Consider the following 19,644-nt stretch of genomic DNA (forward strand, 5'->3'; position numbering starts at 1 on the left):
GAGAGCAAATATAGACTTAATGGCACAGTTCTAAAGAGTGAGCAGGGGCAGAGGGAGCTGGGGGTTCATGTGCAGAGATCATTGAAGGTGGCTGAACAGAGTGAGAGAGGAATTAACAAAGCACATGGGACTTCGGGCTTCAGAAATAGAGGGATTGAGAGCAAAAGTAGGGAAGATGCACTGAAACTTTATAAAGCCCTGGTTAGGCCACAACTAGAGTATTGATTCCAGCTCCATTCACCACACTTTAGGAAAGGTGTGAGGTGAAAGGTCTGAGAGGGTTGGAGAGGAGATTTGCCAGAATGGTTCCCGGGTTGAGGGATTTTAACCACATGGTGAGGTTGGAGAAGCTGGGGCAGTTCTCCTCGGAGCGAAGGAAGGTTGAGGGGAGATTTGACAGAGGTGGACGAGATTCTGACAGGTTCAGATAAGGTGGACAGAGAAAAGGTGCTCCCATCAGCTGATAGTGCAAGGACGAGGGGGTGGGGGCACAGATTTAAGGTTTTGGGCAAGAGATACCGGGGCGGGAGGGGGGCGGGGCATGTGGAGGAAGAGCTGCTTTACACAGCAAGTGGTAAGAACCTGGCACTCCCCGCCCACGAGGGAGGGGCGGAAGCGGTGAACAGTTTCGAAAGGAGTTTGGAGGGCGCTGGAGGAGGGAGTAAACTTGCAGGGGATACGGGGGACAGAGCTGGGGGCGGGGGATGGGGTTGGGGTGGGAAGGGGGACTGACTGGACTGCTCTGCAGAGGGGCCAGCAGGAACTTGATGGGACGAATGGACTCCTTCTTCTGTGGCCGTAAGGACCCTCCGCTGTGGGTCTGGAGTCACGTCCGGGTGAGGGTGACAGGCTCCCTCCCCGGAAGGAGACGGCTGAACCCAGATGAGTTTGTGCAACGACTCTTCGGGTTTAGGGTCACCGCTGGCGGCTCCTTGTCAAAAAAATAAGCTCCAAGTTTTATCCCATGAGTTTGAATTGACCAGGCTCCCCACGGCTGCCGTGGTGGGATTTGATCCCACGGCCCTAACTCAGCATCGCAGACACTCCACTGCACCCATGCTGACCCAGAAAGGAAGAAAACCAGTTCAGACCAGTGCTCTTACTTCCCAGTTTTTAACTGGTGTCCCATTTTAAGGTACACAAGACCAGTTCGGACCAGTGCTCTTATTCCCCAGTTTTTAACTGGTTTGTCCCATTTTAAGGTACACAAGACCAGTTCGGACCAGTGCTCTTATTCCCCAGTTTTTAACTGGTTTGTCCCATTTTAAGGTACACAAGACCAGTTCGGACCAGTGCTCTTATTCCCCAGTTTTTAACTGGTTTGTCCCATTTTTAGGTACTCAAGACTAGTTCGGACCAGTGCTCTTACTTCCCAGCTTTTAACTGGTGTCCCATTTTTAGGTACTCAAGACCAGTTCAGACCAGTGCTCTTATTCCCCAGTTTTTAACTGGTTTGTCCCATTTTTAGGTACTCAAGACCAGTTCAGACCAGTGCTCTTATTCCCCAGTTTTTAACTGGTTTGTCCCATTTTTAGGTACTCAAGACCAGTTCAGACCAGTGCTCTTATTCCCCAGTTTTTAACTGGTTTGTCCCATTTTTAGGTACTCAAGACCAGTTCGGTCCAGTGCTCTTATTCCCCAGTTTTTAACTGGTGTCCCATTTTAAGGTACACAAGACCAGTTCGGACCAGTGCTCTCATTCCCCAGTTTTTAACTGGTTTGTCCCATTTTAAGGTACACAAGACCAGTTCGGACCAGTGCTCTCATTCCCCAGTTTTTAACTGGTTTGTCCCATTTTAAGGTACACAAGACCAGTTCGGACCAGTGCTCTTATTCCCCAGTTTTTAACTGGTTTGTCCCATTTTTAGGTACTCAAGACCAGTTCGGTCCAGTGCTCTTATTCCCCAGTTTTTAACTGGTGTCCCATTTTAAGGTACACAGGACCAGTTCGGACCATTACTCTCATTCCCCAGTTTTTAACTGGTTTGTCCCATTTTTAGGTACTCAAGACCAGTTCGGACCAGTGCTCTTATTCCCCAGTTTTTAACTGGTTTGTCCCATTTTTAGGTACTCAAGACTAGTTCGGACCAGTGCTCTTATTCCCCAGTTTTTAACTGGTTTGTCCCATTTTTAGGTACTCAAGACTAGTTCGGACCAGTGCTCTTACTTCCCAGTTTTTAACTGGTGTCCCATTTTTAGGTACTCAAGACCAGTTCGGTCCAGTGCTCTTATTCCCCAGTTTTTAACTGGTGTCCCATTTTAAGGTACACAAGACCAGTTCGGTCCAGTGCTCTCATTTCCCAGTTTTTAACTGGTGTCCCATTTTAAGGTACACAGGACCAGTTCGGACCATTACTCTCATTTCCCAGTTTTTAACTGGTGTCCCATTTTAAGGTACACAAGACCAGTTCGGACCAGTGCTCTCATTTCCCAGTTCTTTGTCGTTCCTGGGAACGTGCAAACCTATCGAACGTGTAACGCTGGCTGTTGTGTATGGCATAAGTGGTCACCTCGATTAAATCTCTCCTGCCTTGTCTCTCTCTCTCTCTCTCTCGATTTCCGCCCGCAGCTATTGGCCAATGCGGTGGTATTTATCTGCGGTAACCTGGTTGGGGCCTACCACAAGCACCTGATGGAGCGGGCTCTGCAGAAGACCTTCAAGGACACCCTGAACTGCATCAAGTCGCACATGAAACTCGAGTCCGAGAAAAAGCAACAGGTTTGTCCATCAGTGGGGGAAGGCGCCAGGCCTGATTGGCATTTGGGTGAGGGGGGGTGGCGGGCGGGTGGGGGGGGTGGTGAGGGGGAGGGAATGGCGGTGCGTGGGGGGGGGCAATGGTCCGGCGTTGACCTTTCACCTTGCAAGGGGGTCAAAATCGTCTCCAGGCAGGCAGAGGGAGTGAAGGTCTCTCTCTCTCTCTGATTGGTGGGTTTGAGGGGTGTGGTCAATGGGTCAGACACTGACCTTTCATCCTACGGTGAACCTTGGGGGTCAAAATCGTCTCCAGGCAGGCAGAGGGAGTAAAGGTCTCTAGCTTCCTCTGATTGGTGGGTTTGGGGGGGTGATCAACGAGTCAGGTGCTGACATTTGACCCTGTGGGTTGGGGCAGATCAGGCAACAACAACTTACATTTACACGGCGCCTTCAACACCGTAGATCGGCTGCAGGGCCCATCACAGAGGCGATTACGAAACAAAGCGCTAAACCCCTCCCTCTCCCCGTGTGGTGGAGTGTTGGGGTCAGGTGACTGAAATCTCAGTCAAAATGGCCGTCTTCAAGGAGGGGGGAGAGAGAGAGAGAGGTGGAGAGAGAGAGAGAGAGAGAGAGAGAGAAAGGGGGAGAGAGAGAGAGCGAGGGAGGGAGAGAGGGAGAGGAAGAGAGAGAGCGAGGGAGGGAGAGAGGGAGGGAGGGAGAGAGAGAGAGATGGGGAGAGAGAGAGAGAGATGGGGAAAGAGACAGAGAGCGAGAGAGGGAGGGAGAGGAAGAGAGAGAGAGAGGGGGGAGAGAGAGAGAGAGAGGGAGGGAGGGAGAGAGGGAGGGAGAGGGAGAGAAAGAGAGAGAGAGAGAGATGGGGGGAGGTTTGGGGGTGGGGGGGGGGTGGTTGGGGGGGACTCCAGAGCTCGGGAAGCTGAATGCACAGCCGCCAATGGCGGAGCGATTCAAAATCGGGGCGGTGGGGGGTGGGTGGGGGAGATGCTCGAGAGGCCGGAATGGGGAGCAGCGCTGGGGTCTGGGAGGGGTCGTGGGGCGACTGGAGGAGGTTCCGGGGATAGGAAGGAGGCGGTGGGGGGTGCAGAGAGGCCCATGCATGGATCGTGTACAGCTAGCTCAGCGAGGGAAAGGGAACGCAGGGTGACTTACCTGGGCTGTTGTACTTCCCCCCACCCCCCCCACCCACCGGGGTTTAGGACCACCTCCTGCTCTCGGTGCTGCCCCTCTACATCGCCTTGGAAATGAAGGCTGAGATTATCGAGCGACTGACCGGTCCCAAACACGGGCAGCCGCAGCTGGAGAACACCAACAACTTCCATAACCTGTACGTGAAGCATCACCGGGACGTCAGGTACGTAACTCGGGCTGACCCCTCACCCACACCGAGCGAAGCTGATGGGGTAATGGCGGGTGGGGTGGAGGGGACACGGTGGGGTTGAGGGAGATGGTGGGGTTGAGGGATACAGGGAGACGGTGGGGTTGAGGGAGACGGGGAGACGGTGGGGTTGAGGGAGACGGGGAGACGGTGGGGTTGAGGGAGACGGGGAGACGGTGGGGTTGAGGGAGACGGTGGGGTTGAGGGAGACGGTGGGGTTGAGGGAGACGGGGAGATGGTGGGATTGAGGGATACAGGGAGATGGTGGGATTGAGGGATACGGGGAGACGGTGGGATTGAGGGACACGGGGAGACGGTGGGATTGAGGGATACGGGGAGATGGTGGGATTGAGGGATACAGGGAGACGGTGGGATTGAGGGATACGGGGAGACGGTGGGGTTGAGGGACACGGGGAGATGGTGGGATTGAGGGATACGGGGAGATGGTGGGATTGAGGGACGCAGGGAGACGGTGGGATTGAGGGACGCGGGGAGAGGGTGGGATTGAGGGACGCGGGGAGAGGGTGGGATTGAGGGACGCGGGGAGAGGGTGGGATTGAGGGACGCGGGGAGACGGTGGGATTGAGGGACGCGGGGAGACGGTGGGATTGAGGGACGCGGGGAGACGGTGGGATTGAGGGACGCGGGGAGACGGTGGGATTGAGGGACGCGGGGAGAGGGTGGGATTGAGGGACACGGGGAGAGGGTGGGATTGAGGGACGCGGGGAGACGGTGGGATTGAGGGAAGCGGGGAGAGGGTGGGTTGGAAGGGTACGTGGACGGCGGGGCGAGCGGGTGGGGGGACAGTTGGAGGTTGAGGGTCAGACCGGGCCGGGAACTTCGCCAAGCTAAGCGCTCGTGCCCCGTTTCCCCCCCCCACAGCATCCTCTACGCAGACATCGTGGGCTTCACTCGGCTGGCCAGCGAGTGCTCCCCCAAGGAACTGGTCCTGATGCTGAACGAGCTTTTCGGGAAATTCGACCAGATCGCCAAGGTGAGGCTCGGGGTTGGGGGGCGGAGGGGGTGGAAGTGGGGGGAGAGTTGGGGTGGGCAGAAGGGAGGGAGTCAAGGTTGGGGGGCGGAGGGGGGTGGGGGGGGGGTCGGGGTTGGTCGGGGGGTCGGGGGGGGGTGGGGGGTGGGTGTGGTCAATCTGCCAGGAGAGGTTTCTGGCCTCGGCCCTGTCCAAACCGCTCGCCTCCCGGGTAGGAACAGGAACAGGTATCGAGGCTGCCGATACCTCCCCCACCCCCCCCAACCACTACATCCCCTCCCCATAACCTCCCTCCACCCCATCATCCCTCCCATCGGCCAGAGGAGGAGGAGTTCAGGGGCCATTTCCCACCCCCCCCACCCCCCCCCCACCACCACCAACCCCCCACAGGAGCAAAGAAAGTCGGCGGCCATTTTGAAACATCCACCATTTTGTTCCGGTGTAGAAGCAGGAGTCGGCACTTCCGCTCGGCGAGCCCTCGCCCACCGCCCCCCACCCCGCCAACCCCCTACCTTCCGATGGGAACGTGGCTGACCCTTCTACCCCAAGCCCACTTCTCTCACCCACCGCCAGCCCCCCTTCCCCCAACCCCTGCTCCCCCCACCTCGGTTCCCCGGGAGAGACCCAACCATCCATCGATCTCAGCCTTGACTATGATCAACGATGGCGCATCCTCCGCACCGAACCCCCCACCGGGGTAGGGAGAGTTCCCCAGAGCGACAGCCCTTAGATCGAAGAAATGTCTCCTCGATTCCATCCTAAAATGCCCCCCCCCCGCCCCCCCACCCCCCCCGTCTCACCCTGAGACTGGGCGCCCCTTGTGTTCCAGGTTCCCCCCCCCCTCCACCCCGCCCCCCCATGAGGAGTAACAACCTCCACCGCTGTCCAGCCCCAGCCCTGAGAATTTTCTTTCTCATTGAGATCAACGCCCCCACCCCACCCCCACCCCCCCCATTCTCCTTAGAGCACCCATCACGAGGAGAGAGTCGGACGATCTTTCACCCCTCACCACCCACCCCCCCCCCCAACCCTCCTTTCTGACCCATGACCCCCAACCCAGCTCCCACCGGAAACTGAGAGAAACGAATGACCTTTCACCCCCCCCCTTTTCTGACCCATGACCGCCAACCCAGCTCCCACCGGAGACCGAGAGAGACGGACGACCTTTCACCCCACTCCTTTCTGACCCATGACCCCCGACCCAGCTCCCAGCGGAGACCGGGAGAGACGGACGGCCTTTCACCCCCCACTCCTTTCTGACCCACGACCCCCAATCCAGCCATCATCACGGGAGCCAATCTACCCCGTCTCTCCTGGTCAACCCTCCCCCTCGAGGAACCGATCGCGTAGTGAAGCAGCGCGATGACTCAGCCCCCCCCCACCTACTCTCACCACTTAGTCCCGGTATATTCTCTCTCTCTCTCTCTCTCCCTCTCTCTCTTTCAGGACAACGAGTGTATGAGGATTAAGATCCTGGGCGACTGCTATTACTGTGTCTCAGGCCTGCCGGTCTCGCTCCCCACGCACGCTAGGAGCTGCGTCAAGATGGGCCTCGACATGTGTCAAGCCATTAAGTGAGTCACGGTCAAGCACTGGGGACAGCCGGATGGTCAAGTCAAGCCCCTGTCGCCAGGGGTTGAATGGACACACCTCTCTGGTGGGGGATTGTTGGCCGAGGTCGGTGGGGGTCAGACACTGACCTTTCACCCTCTAGAAAGCTGGGGTGTCCAATCCTGCCCAGCCTGCCAAATGTGGGGTGGTGGCGGGGGGGGGGGGGGGTGTGGGCGGTGAAGGGAGGTGAAAGGTCACCTTTCTCTCTTTGTTGGGGGCCTGTTTGGGGTTGTGGGTCAGGTGGAGGAGGTGAAATGTCGCTCCCTCCCTCTCTCTCTCTCTATGCGTTGAGGGTTGGATTGGTGTCATGGGTTAGAAAGGAGGGGGTGAAAGGTCACCTGTCTTTCTCTCTTTCTCTCTGATGGGAGCTTGGTTAGGGTCATGGGTCAGATGGAGGGTGTGAAATGCCATCCCTCTCTCTCTCTCTCTCTCTCTCTATGCGATGAGTGCTGGATTGGTGTCATGGGTCAGACAGGATGAAAGATCGACGTCTCTCTCTCTCTCTAATGGGAGCTTGGTTGGGGTCATGGGTCAGATGTGGGGGGAGTGAAAGGTCGCTCGTCTGTCTCAGTCATGGGTTCTGAGTTAGCCATGGGTCAGATGGACAGGGTGAAAGGTCACCCCACTATCTATGTGATGGGTGCTGGGATTGGGTCATGGGTCAGACTGAGGGGATGAAAGGTCACCCTTTTGTGTGATGGGTGGTGGGTTGGGGTCATGGGTCAGACGGACAGGGTGAAAGGTCACCCCACTTTCTATGTGATGGGTACTGGGTTAGGTCATGGGTCAGACAGTGGGGGTTCAGTGTCACCCCTCTGTCTGTGTGATGGGTGCTGATTTGGGGTCATGGGTCAGACGGAGGGGGTGAAAGGTCACCCTCCCCCCCCCCCCCCTCTCTCTGGTGGGTTCCTGGTTGAGCTGTGGGCTGTTGGCCCTGTGATCGATCTCCTCTCTCTCCCACATACAGGAAGCTTCGTGATGCCACAGGGGTCGACATCAACATGCGAGTGGGTGTTCACTCGGGGAATGTCCTGTGTGGGGTCATCGGACTCCAAAAATGGCAATACGATGTCTGGTCACATGACGTTACACTCGCCAATCACATGGAGGCTGGTGGTGTCCCTGGGTAAGTCTCTCCCCCTCTCTCTCTCTCTCTCTCTCTCTCTCTCTCTCTCTCTCTCCATCAATCATTCTCTCTTTCTGTCCATCTCTGATTACATCATTGTCTCTCTGTCTCTCCCGCTCTCTCCCTTGCTCTTTGCTCTCTCTCCCTCTGGCTCTCACTTTCTCTCTATCTCTCTCTCTCTGTCTCCCTCCCTCTCTATCTCTTTCTGTTTGTCTCTCTCTCTCTCCCTCTCTCTCTGTTTTTGTCTTTCTCTCTCTTCCTATCTCTCTCACTCTCTCTGTTTGTCTGTCTCTGACTCTCTCTCGGCCTCCGTCCCTCTCTTTTTATCTCTCTCCCTCTCTTTCTGTTTCTCTCCCTCTCTCTCTTTCTTACACTGCCTTTCTGTCCATCCCCTGCTATTCCTCTTTCTGTCTATCTCTGGACTTATCATTCTGTCTGTCTCACTCTGTCTCTTGGTCCCTCTGCCCCACTGTCTTACTCTCTATCACTCCCTCCCCCACTGTCCCTCCCATTTTCCCTCCCCTCTCTCTCTCTCTCTCCATCCCTCTCTCTCACTTCCCTGTCTCACTTCATCTCTCTGTCTCTCACTCTCACTCTTTCCTCTCCATCTCTCTCTCAATTCCCTGGCTCTCTCTGACTCTCCAGCTCTCCAACTCTATCTCTCTCCCCATCTTTCTCTCGTACAAACACACACACACACAAACACACACATCTACCTCTTTCTCTCTCTCTCTGTCTTTCTCTCACTTGTTCTCTCTCCATCTCTATCTCTCTCACTTCCCTGGCTCTCTCTGACTCTGCTCCTCTCTCTCTCTCCCGCTCTCCAACTCTATCTCTCTCCCCATCTCTCTCTCTCTCTCATACACACACAAACACACACACACGCACGTCTACCTCTCTCTCTCTGTGTCTCTCTCTCGCTCGCTCTCTGTCTCTCCGTCTCTACCTCTCTCTCTCACTTCCCTGGCTCTCTCTGACTCTGCCCCTCTTTCTCTCTCTCTCTCTGTCTCTCTCCCGCTTGCCAACTCTCTCTATCTCTCTCCCCATCTCTCTCTCTCTCTCTCACACACACACACACACACACACACACACACACACTCTCACACACAAACACACACTCTCACACACAAACACACACACACACACAAACACACACAGACTCACACACACACACACTCTCACACACACACACACACACGCACAGACACACACACACACTCTCACACACAAACACACACACACACACAAACACTCTCACACACACACACACAAACACTCTCACACACACACACACAAACACACACTCTCACACACAAACACACACATACACACACAAACACACACAGGCTCACACACAAACACACACACACTCTCACACACAAACACACACACACTCTCACACACAAACACACACACACAAACACACACAGACTCACACACGAACACACACACACGCACACACACACACAGACACACACAAACACACACGCACAGACTCACACACACACACTCTCACACACACAAACACACACAGACTCTCACACACACACACTCTCACACACACACACTCTCACACACAAACACACACACACACTCACACACACACACTCTCACACACAAACACACTCTCACACACAAACACACACTCACACAAACACACACACACACTTTCTCACACACAAACACACACTCACACACACACAAACACACTCACACAAACACACACTCACACAAACACACACTCACACAAACACACACTCACACACACACACAAACACATTCACACACACACTCACACAAACACGCACACACACTCTCTCACACACAAACACACACTCACACTCACACAAACACACACACAAACACACTCACACAAACACACACACACACTCACACGAACCCACACACACTCACACAAACATTCACACACACCTACCTCTCTCTCTACCTCTCTCTCTACCTCTCTCTCTATCTCTCTCTCTCTCTCTCACCCCCGTCCCTCTCGCTCTCTCTTGCTGCACGCAGTGTTGGCGGTGGGCGTTGTTCCGGAGTGTTCTCCCTGTCGTGACCCGCTTGTCCTCCTCCCTTTTTGGCAGGCGAGTGCACATCACGGACTCCACCCTGCACCACCTGGGCGGAGCGTACCAGGTGCAGGAGGGCAACGGGCACCTGAGAGACCCCTACCTGAAGGAGCACCGCATCGTCACGTACTTGGTCGTGGACCCTCGGGTGAGCGGCGCCGAGGGAGGAAGGGAGGGGAGGATGGGGTGGGGGGGGGGGGCAGGGAGCGGAGAGCCAACGGTGGGGAGGGGGCTAGTGTAGGGGAGGGAGCATACTGCAAGGTCGGTGGGGGTGGGGGGGTGGTGGTTGGAGGGGGGAGGGGGCATGCCAGGGATGAGGGGCCCAAGCCTGAGGCCTCTTGGCAATGGACCCCAACAGGAGCCCCCAAAGGAGGGCAAAACAAGGCCTGGGCCAGGGCCATTAGACCATAGACCATAAGACATAGGAGCAGAAATTAGGCCATTCGGCCCATCGAGTCTGCTCCGCCATTCAATCACGGCTGATAAGTTTCTCAACCCCATTCTCCCGCCTTCTCCCTGTAACCTTTGATCTCCTGACCAATCAAGAACCTATCTATCTCGCTCTTAAATACACTCAATGACCTGGCCTCCACAGCCTTCTGTGTCAATGAATTCCATAGATTTACCACTCTCTGGCTAAAGAAGTTTCTCCTCATCTCGGTTCCAAAAGGTCTTCCCTTTACTCTGAGGCTGTTCCCTCGGGTCCTCGTCTCTCCTACTCATGGAAACATCTTCCCCACGTCCACTCTATCCAGGCCTTTCAGTATTCTGTAAGTTTCAATCAGATCCCCGCTCATCCTTCTAAACTCCATCGAGTATAGACCCAGTTCCTCGTGTGTTAAGCCTTTCGTTCCTGGCCCCAGGGGAGAGCGTGGAATCGGAGTGAATGGATAGGGTCCAGGGTCAACCCGAGGAGCCTGTGGAGACGCAACGGATCCTGGGTTACGGAGTTAAAATGGGAGAGGGGGAGGAGGTGGGAGGTGGGACCGATAGTTTAGAAGAATGAGAGGGGATCTTATTGAGGCAGATAAGATCCTGAGGTGGGGGGTGGGAGAGGGTTCGCTCGGCCGATTCCCGGGATGAAGGGGGGCGGGGTTTGTCTCATGGAGAAAGGTTGAGCAGGTTGGGGTCCGGTACCCATTGGGGTTTAGAAGAACGAGAGGGGATCTTATTGAGACAGATAAGATCCTGATGGGGGTGTGGGGAGAGGGGGTTTGACAGGGTGGATGCTGAGAGGGTGTTTCCCCCTCGTGGTGGGGAATCTAGAACGAGGGGGGGGCACAATTTAAAAATAAGGTGGGGTGAGATCTCCCATTGAAGAGGGAGACGAGGAGGAATTTCTTCTCTCAGAGGGTGGGGGGTCAGTCTGTGGGATTCTCTCTCTCCGCCCCCCCCCAAGAGAACGGCGGAGGCCGGGTACTGAATATATCCGAGGCCGAGTGAGACAGAGTTTCGATCGACGAGGGAGTCGAGGGTGATGGGGGAGGGAGGGGGGGGACAGACAGGAAAGTGGAGTCGAGGCCACAATTGTATCAGCTCAAGGGGCTGAATGGCCTCCTCCTTGCTCCTATTTCTTCTGCTCTTATGAGATGCGGTTGAGGGAAGAGGTGGGGTTGGGGGAGGGGTGAAGTTGGGAGTGAGGTTGAGGGAGGAGGAGGTGAGGTCGAGGGAGGAAGTGGGATTGAGGGAGGGGTAAGGCAGAGGAAGGAAGTGGGGTTGCAGGAGGAGGGGGTTTGAGGGAGGAGGGCAGGTTGAGAGAGGGATGAGGTTGAGGTGGAAGGTGGGGAGGATGGAGGAAGAGGCGGGAAGAGAGGGGAGGAGGTGGAGATGAGGGGGGATGAGGGAGGGATGAGGGGGAGGAGGGGGACGAGGGGGGAGGAGGGGACAAGGGAGAGGAGCCGGTGGGGATACGGACCGAGGGCTTTAGGTCCCTGTTCTCAATAAACCAGAGCCCAAGATGGCGCCCGTCACCATGCGGCAGGGGGGTCGAAGGTCACCGTGTTAACGCTCCATCGTCCTGCCCTCCTCCTCCTCCCTCCTTCCCTCTCTCCCTCCCTCCCTCCCCCTCTCTCTCCCTCTCTCCCTCTCTCTCTCTCTCCCTCCCCCTCTCTCTCCCTCTATTCCCCTCCCCCTCACTCCCTCCATTCACCTCCCCCTCTCTCTCTCCCTCTCCCTCCCTCCCCCCCCCCGTCTCTCTCTCGCTCTCTCCCTCGCGCTCTCCCTCCCTCCCTCTCTCTCCCTCCCTCCCTCCCTCCCCCCTCTCTCTTTCCCTCCCTCCCTCTCTCTCTCCCTCTCCCTCCCCCTCTCTCTCTCCCTCTCCCTCCCTCTGCCTCCCCCTCTCTCTCCCTCCCTCTCTCTCTCTCTCCCTCCCTCCCTCTCTCCATCCCTCTCTCTCCCTCCCCCATCTCCATCCTTCTCTCTCTCTCCCTCCCTATCCCTCCTCTCCCTCTCTCTTTCCCTCCCTCTCCCTCCCCACTCTCCCTCCCTCTCCAGGCCGAGGAGGAATACTGCGAGGAGTCCCTGCTGCAGGACCCCGGCGACTGCGCCAAGATCAGGGCCTCGGTGCGCATGACCCGCTACCTGGAATCGTGGGGAGCCGCCAAGCCCTTTGCCCACCTCCATCACCGAGACAGCCTGCCCGTTGAGACGCCAACCTTCAACCACATGGTGAGTCCCGCCGCCAGGGTTGGGGGGGGTGCACTGGGGGGGGGGGGGGGTGGGAGATGTGAGGTGGGCCCCCCCAAGATTCCTCATTCCCTTCCCTGAGGGCATTGGCGTCTGCGGTTGGTGGGGGTGGCGGGGGGGGCGAGGGTCGAGGGGTAATGGGCACGTCCATCGTGGGGTCGAGGCCTGTCGGGTTGCTCTCACCCCCATCTCTGGGTCAGAAGGTTGAGGGTTCGAGTGACCCCCTCCCCCGGCACCCCACCCCCCACCACTCCCCCAGCTTCTCCAAGGCCTCAAGTCCCCCCCACAGTCCAGGGCCGGCGCCAAGGGGAGAGCTGCACTGCCTTTCCGTCCTCCAGGTGAGGAGTTTAAACCGAGGTGGGCGATGAAGCTCCCTCAGCCGCTGTGGGAGGAGGAGCAGAGGAGGAGAGTTCTCCCCGGTGACCTGAGGCTCCACCAGTTATCCCCCAAACCAACATGGCTCAAAGCCAACATGATTCATACCCTGACTGAGCCTGCAACTCAGGCCTCATACCCTGACCGAGCCTGCAACTCAGGCCTCATACCCTGACCGAGCCTGAGACATGGGCCTCGTACCCTGACCAAGCCTGCGGCACAGGCCTCACACCCTGACCGAGCCTGCGACACAGGCTTCATTTCCCATGGGATTGGCGGTTTTGAGCGAGGACTGTCGGTTCATGGCGTGTGAATTAAACTCTAACATATTGAAATCTGTTCTGTTCTTTCGTTCTCATTTGTAGGACATCCCGATGGGAAATATTGCCTCACATCGGAACCTCGACAGGTACAGAAAACATTGCACCGGATCTTCACTCCTGTCCCTCTCAGGGAGATGCCTGTTGTTGCTGTCTGTTGTTGTTGTCGATGGTGTCAGTTGTTGGTGTCGATAGTGTCAGTTGTTGGTGTCGATAGTGTCAGTTGTTGGTGTCGATAGTGTCAGTTGTTGTTGTCGATGGTGTCAGTTGTTGGTGTCGATGGTGTAGGGTGTTGTTGTCGATGGTGTCAGGTGTTGGTATCGATGGTGTCGGGTGTTGGTGTCGATGGTGTCGGGTGTTGGTGTCGATGGTGTCGGGTGTTGGTGTCGATAGTGTCAGTTGTTGTTGTCGATGGTGTCGGGTGTTGTTGTTGATGGTGTCGGGTGTTGGTTGTCAATGGTGTTGGTTGTTGTTGATAGAGTCAGTCATTGTTGTCGAGGGTGTCGGGTGTTGGTGTTGATAGTGTCACTTGTTGGTGTCGAAGGTGTCAGTTGTTGTCGATGGTGTCGGTTGTTGTTGATGGTGTCAGTTGTTGTCGTTGGTGTCAGTTGTTGTTGATGGTGTCGGATGTTGTCGATGGTGTCAGTTGTTGGAATTTGATGTCGGTTGTTGTTGATTGTGTCAGTTGTTGTTCTCGATGGTGTCAGTTGTTGGTGTCGAAGGTGGCAGTCGAAGGTGTCAGCTGATGTCGATGGTGTCAGTTGTTGTTGTCGATGGTGTCAGTTGTTGTTGTCGATGGTGTCGGTTGTTGTCGATGGTGTCGGTTGTTGTTGTCGATGGTGTCGGTTGTCGATGTTGTCAGTTGTTGGTGTCGATGGTGTAGTTGGTGTCAGTTATTGTCGATTGTGTCAGTTGTTGTAGGTGGTGTCAGTTGTTGTTGTCAATGGTGAAATTCGTTGGTGTCGATGGTGACAGTTGTTGGTGTTAATGATGTTGGTTGTTGTCAATGGTGTCAGTTGTTCTTATAGATGGTGTCGGCTGTTGTCGTTGGTGTCAGCTGTTGTTATCGATAGTGTCAGTATTTGGTGTCGATGGTGTCAGTTGTTGTCAATGGTGTCAGGTGTTGTTGTCAATGCTGTCGGTTGTTGGTGTTGATGTTGTCGGTTGTTGTCAATGGTGTCAGGTGTAGTTGTCAATGCTGTCGGTTGTTGGTGTTGATGGTGTCGGTTGTGGGTGTCAAAGTTGTCAGTTGTTGGTGTCAATGGTGTCAGTTGTTGTTGATGGTGTTGGTTGTTGCTGTCGATGGTGTAGTTGGTGTCAGTTGTTGTCGATGGTGTCAGTTGTTGTAGATGGTGTCGGTTGCTGTTGTCAGTTGTTGGTGTCGATGGTGTCAGTTGCTGTTGTCGATGGTGTCAGTTGTTGTTGTCGATGGTGTCGGTTGTTGTTGTCGATAGTGTCAGTTGTTGTTGTCGATACTGTTGGTTATTTTTGTCAATGGTGTCGGTTGCTGTCAATGGTGTTGTTTGTTGTCAATGGTGTCAGTTATTGGTGTTGATGATGTCAGTTGTTGTTGTCAATGGTGTCAGTTGTCGTCGATGGTGTCAGTTGTTGGTGTCGATGGTGTCGGTTGTTGTTGTCGATGATGTCAGTTGTTGGTGTCGAAGGTGTCAGTTGTTGTTGATGGTGTCAGTTGTTGTCGTTGGTGTCAGCTGTTGTTATCGATGGTGTCAGTATTTGGTGTCGATGGTGTCAGTTGTTGTCAATGGTGTCAGGTGTTGTTGTCAATGCTGTCGGTTGTTGGTGTTGATGGTGTCGGTTGTTGGTGTTGATGGTGTCGGTTGTTGGTGTTGAAGTTGTCAGTTGTTGGTGTCAATGGTGTCAGTTGTTGTTGATGGTGTCGGTTGTTGCTGTCGATGGTGTCAGTTGGTGTCAGTTGTTGTCGATGGTGTCAGTTGTTGTAGATGGTGTCGGTTGCTGTTGTCAGTTGTTGGTGTCGATGGTGTCAGTTGCTGTTGTCGGTGGTGTCAGTTGTTGTCGGTTGTTGTTGTCGATAGTGTCAGTTGTTGTTGTCGATACTGTTGGTTATTTTTGTCAATGGTGTCGGTTGCTGTCAATGGTGTTGTTTGTTGTCAATGGTGTCAGTTGTTGGTGTTGATGATGTCAGTTGTTGTTGTCAATGGTGTCAGTTGTCGTCGATGGTGTCAGTTGTTGGTGTCGATGGTGTCAGTTGTTGTTGTCGATGATGTCGGTTGTTGGTGTCGAAGGTGTCAGTTGTTGTCGTTGGTGTCGGTTGTTGTTGATGGTGTCAGTTGTTGTCGTTGGTGTCAGTTGTTGTTGATGGTGTCAGTTGTTGTCGTTGGTGTCAGTTGTTGTTGATGGTGTCTGGTGTTGGTGTCGATGGTGTCGGTTGTTGTTGTCGATGGTGTCAGTTGTTGTTGATGGTGTCGGATGTTGTCGATGGTCTCAGTTGTTGTCGATGGTCTCAGTTGTTGGAATTTGATGTCAGTTGTTGTTGATTGTGTCAGTTGTTGTTCTCGATGGTGTCAGTTGTTGGTGTCGAAGGTGTCAGTTGTTGTCGTTGGTGTCGGTTGTTGTTGATGGTGTCAGTTGTTGTCGTTGGTGTCAGTTGTTGTTGATGGTGTCGGATGTTGTCGATGGTCTCAGTTGTTGTCGATGGTGTCAGTTGTTGGAATTTGATGTCGGTTGTTGTTGATTGTGTCAGTTGTTGTTCTCGATGGTGTCAGTTGTTGGTGTCGAAGGTGGCAGCTGTCAGTTGTTGTTGTCAAAGGTGTCAGTCGAAGGTGTCAGTTGATGTTGAAGGTGTCAGTTGTTGTTGTCGACGGTGTCAGTTGTTGACAGTGGTGTCAGTTGTTGGCGTTGATGATGTCGATTGTTGTCAATGGTGTCAGTTGTTGTTGTGGATGGTGTCAATTGTTGGTGTCGATGGTGTCAGTTGTTGTCGATGGTGTCAGTTGTTGTCGATGGTGTCGGTTGTTGTCGATGGTGTCGATTGTTGTTGTCAATGGTGTCGGTTGTCGATGTTGTCAGTTGTTGGTGTCGATGGTGTAGTTGGTGTCAGTTATTGTCGATTATGTCGGTTGTTGTAGGTGGGGTCAGTTGTTGTTGTCAATGGTGAAATTCATTGGTGTCGATGGTGACAGTTGTTGGTGTTAATGATATTGGTTGTTGTCAATGGTGTCAGTTGTTCTTATCGATGGTGTCGGTTGTTGTCGTTGGTGTCAGCTGTTGTTAACGATGGTGTCAGTATTTGGTGTCGATGGTGTCGGTTGTTGTCAATGGTGTCAGGTGTAGTTGTCAATGCTGTCGGTTGTTGGTGTTGATGGTGTCGGTTGTTGGTGTCGAAGTTGTCAGTTGTTGGTGTCAATGGTGTCAGTTGTTGTTGATGGTGTCGGTTGTTGCTGTCGATGGTGTCAGTTGGTGTCAGTTGTTGTCGATGGTGTCAGTTGTTGTAGATGGTGTCGGTTGCTGTTGTCAGTTGTTGGTGTCGATGGTGCCAGTTGCTGTTGTCGATGGTGTCAGTTGTTGTTGTCGATGGTGTCAGTTGTTGTTGTCGATGGTGTCGGTTGTTGTTGTCGATAGTGTCAGTTGTTGTTGTCGATACTGTTGGTTATTTTTGTCAATGGTGTCGGTTGCTGTCAATGGTGTTGTTTGTTGTCAATGGTGTCAGTTGTTGGTGTTGATGATGTCAGTTGTTGTTGTCAATGGTGTCAGTTGTCGTCGATGGTGTCAGTTGTTGGTGTCGATGGTGTCAGTTGTTGGTGTCGATGGTGTCGGTTGTTGTCGATGATGTCAGTTGTTGGTGTCGTTGGTGACAGTTTTTGTCGTTGGTGTCGGTTGTTGTTGATGGTGTCAGTTGTTGTCGTTGGTGTCAGTTGTTGTTGATGGTGTCAGTTGTTGTCGTTGGTGTCAGTTGTTGTTGATGGTGTCTGGTGTTGGTGTCGATGGTGTCGGTTGTTGTTGATGGTGTCGGGTGTTGTCGATGGTCTCAGTTGTTGTCGATGGTCTCAGTTGTTGTCGATGGTGTCAGTTGTTGGAATTTGATGTCGGTTGTTGTTGATTGTGTCGGTTGTTGTTGATTTTGTCAGTTGTTGTTCTCGATGGTGTCAGTTGTTGGTGTCGAAGGTGGCAGCTGTTGTTATTGAAGCTGTCAGTTGTTGTTGTCAAAGGTGTCAGTCGAAGGTGTCAGTTGATGTTGAAGGTGTCAGTTGTTGTTGTCGATGGTGTCAGTTGTTGACAGTGGTGTCAGTTGTTGGCGTTGATGATGTCGATTGTTGTCAATGGTGTCGGTTGTTGTTGTGGATGGTGTCAGTTGTTGGTGTCGATGGTGTCAGTTGTTGTCGATGGTGTCAGTTGTTGTCGATGGTGTCGGTTGTTGTCGATGGTGTCGGTTGTTGTCGATGGTGTCGATTGTTGTTGTCGATGGTGTCGGTTGTCGATGTTGTCAGTTGTTGGTGTCGATGGTGTAGTTGGTGTCAGTTATTGTCGATTGTGTCGGTTGTTGTAGGTGGGGTCAGTTGTTGTTGTCAATGGTGAAATTCATTGGTGTCGATGGTGACAGTTGTTGGTGTTAATGATGTTGGTTGTTGTCAATGGTGTCAGTTGTTCTTATCGATGGTGTCGGTTGTTGTCGTTGGTGTCAGCTGTTGTTATCGATGGTGTCAGTATTTGGTGTCAATGGTGTCGGTTGTTGTCAATGGTGTCAGGTGTAGTTGTCAATGCTGTCGGTTGTTGGTGTTGATGGTGTCGGTTGTTGGTGTCGAAGTTGTCAGTTGTTGGTGTCAATGGTGTCAGTTGTTGTTGATGGTGTCGGTTGTTGCTGTCGATGGTGTCGGTTGGTGTCAGTTGTTGTCGATGGTGTCAGTTGTTGTAGATGGTGTCGGTTGCTGTTGTCAGTTGTTGGTGTCGATGGTGTCAGTTGCTGTTGTCGATGGTGTCAGTTGTTGTCGATGGTGTCAGTTGTTGGCGTTGATTGTTGTCGATGGTGTCAGTTGTTGGTTGTCGATGGCGTCAATTGTTATTGTCGATGGCGTCAATTGTTGTCGATGGTGTCAGTTGTTGTCGATGGCATCAGTTGTTGTTGTCGATGGCATCAGTTGTTGTTGTCGATGGCGTCAGTTGTTGTTGTCGATGGTGTCAATTGTTGCTGTCAATGGTGTCAGTTGCAGTTGTCGATGGTGTCAGTTGTTGTTGATGATGTCTGGTGTTGATGTCGATGGTGTCGGTTGTTGTTGTTGATGGTGTCAGTTGTTGTTGATGGTGTCGGTTGTTGTGGCCGATGGTGTCAGTTGTTGCTGTCAATGGTGTCAGTTGTTGCTGTCAATGGTGTCAGTTGTTGATGGTGTCAGTTGTTTTGTCGATGGTGTCGGTTGTTGTTGATGGTGTCGGTTGTTGTTGTCGATGGTGTCGGTTGTTGTTGATGGTGTTGGTTGTTGTTGTCGATGGTGTCGGTTGTTGTCAATGTTGTCAGTTGTTAGTGTCGATGGTGAAATTCGTTGGTGTCGATGGTGACAGTTGTTAGTGTTAATGATGTCAGTTGTTGTCAATGGTGTCAGTTGTTGTTGTTGATGGTGTCGGTTGTTGTCGTTGGTGTCAGTTGTTGTCGTTGGTGTCAGTTGTTGTTGATGCTGTCAGTTGTTGTTGTCAATGGTGTCAGTTGTTGTCGATGGTGTCAGTTGTTGATGTGAAGGTGTCAGTTGTTGGTGTCAGTTGTTGTTGTCGAAGGTATCAGTTGTTGTCGGTGTCAGTTGTTGTTGATGGTGTCTGTTGTCGCTGGTGTCAGTTGTTGTCGCTGGTGTCAGTTGTTGTCGCTGGTGTCAGTTGTTGTCGCTGGTGTCAGTTGTTGTTGCTGGTGTCAGTTATTGTTGACAGTGTCAGTTGTTGTCGTTGTTGTCAGTTGTTGATGGTGTCAGTTGTTGTCAATGGTGTCAATTGTTGTTGATGGTGTCAGTTGTTGGTGTCGATGGTGTCGGTTGCTGTCAATGGTGTTGTTTCTTGTTGTCGATGGTGTCAGCTGTTGTTGTCGATGGTGTCAGTCGTAGTGGTCGATGGTGTCAGTTTTTGGTGTCAGTTATGTCGGTTGTTATTGTCGATGGTGTCAGTTGTTGTTGTCGATGTCAGGTGTTGTCGATGGTGTCAGTTGTTGGTGTCAATGGTGTCAGTTGTTGGCGTCGATTGTTGTCGATCTTGTCAGTTGTTGTCGATGGCATCAATTGTTGTTGTAGATGGTGTCAGTTGTTGTTGTCAACGGCGTCAGTTGTTGTTGTCGAAGGCATCAGTTGTTGATGGTGTCAGTTGTTGTTGTCAATGGCGTCAGTTGTTGTTGCCGAAGGCGTCAGTTGTTGTTGAT

The 19,644-nt window shown here is 53.4% G+C and overlaps 1 protein-coding gene across 1 annotated transcript in view; it reads left to right on the forward strand.

The window, feature by feature from the left end:
• The window catches only part of LOC121273653 (adenylate cyclase type 2-like), a 130,690-nt gene that overhangs the window by 12,046 nt on the left and 99,000 nt on the right, over positions 1-19,644 (forward strand). Inside the window, exons 4-11 of the mRNA XM_041180794.1 lie at positions 2,570-2,719; positions 3,910-4,064; positions 4,971-5,082; positions 6,526-6,653; positions 7,658-7,816; positions 9,913-10,045; positions 12,391-12,564; positions 13,323-13,366. Of these exons, the coding sequence (XP_041036728.1) occupies positions 2,570-2,719; positions 3,910-4,064; positions 4,971-5,082; positions 6,526-6,653; positions 7,658-7,816; positions 9,913-10,045; positions 12,391-12,564; positions 13,323-13,366 (1,055 nt within the window). The remainder of the gene's footprint in view (positions 1-2,569; positions 2,720-3,909; positions 4,065-4,970; positions 5,083-6,525; positions 6,654-7,657; positions 7,817-9,912; positions 10,046-12,390; positions 12,565-13,322; positions 13,367-19,644) is intronic.

This window comes from Carcharodon carcharias (assembly GCF_017639515.1).
Source record: "Carcharodon carcharias isolate sCarCar2 chromosome 27 unlocalized genomic scaffold, sCarCar2.pri SUPER_27_unloc_1, whole genome shotgun sequence".
Classification (NCBI taxonomy): Eukaryota; Metazoa; Chordata; class Chondrichthyes; order Lamniformes; family Lamnidae; genus Carcharodon; species Carcharodon carcharias.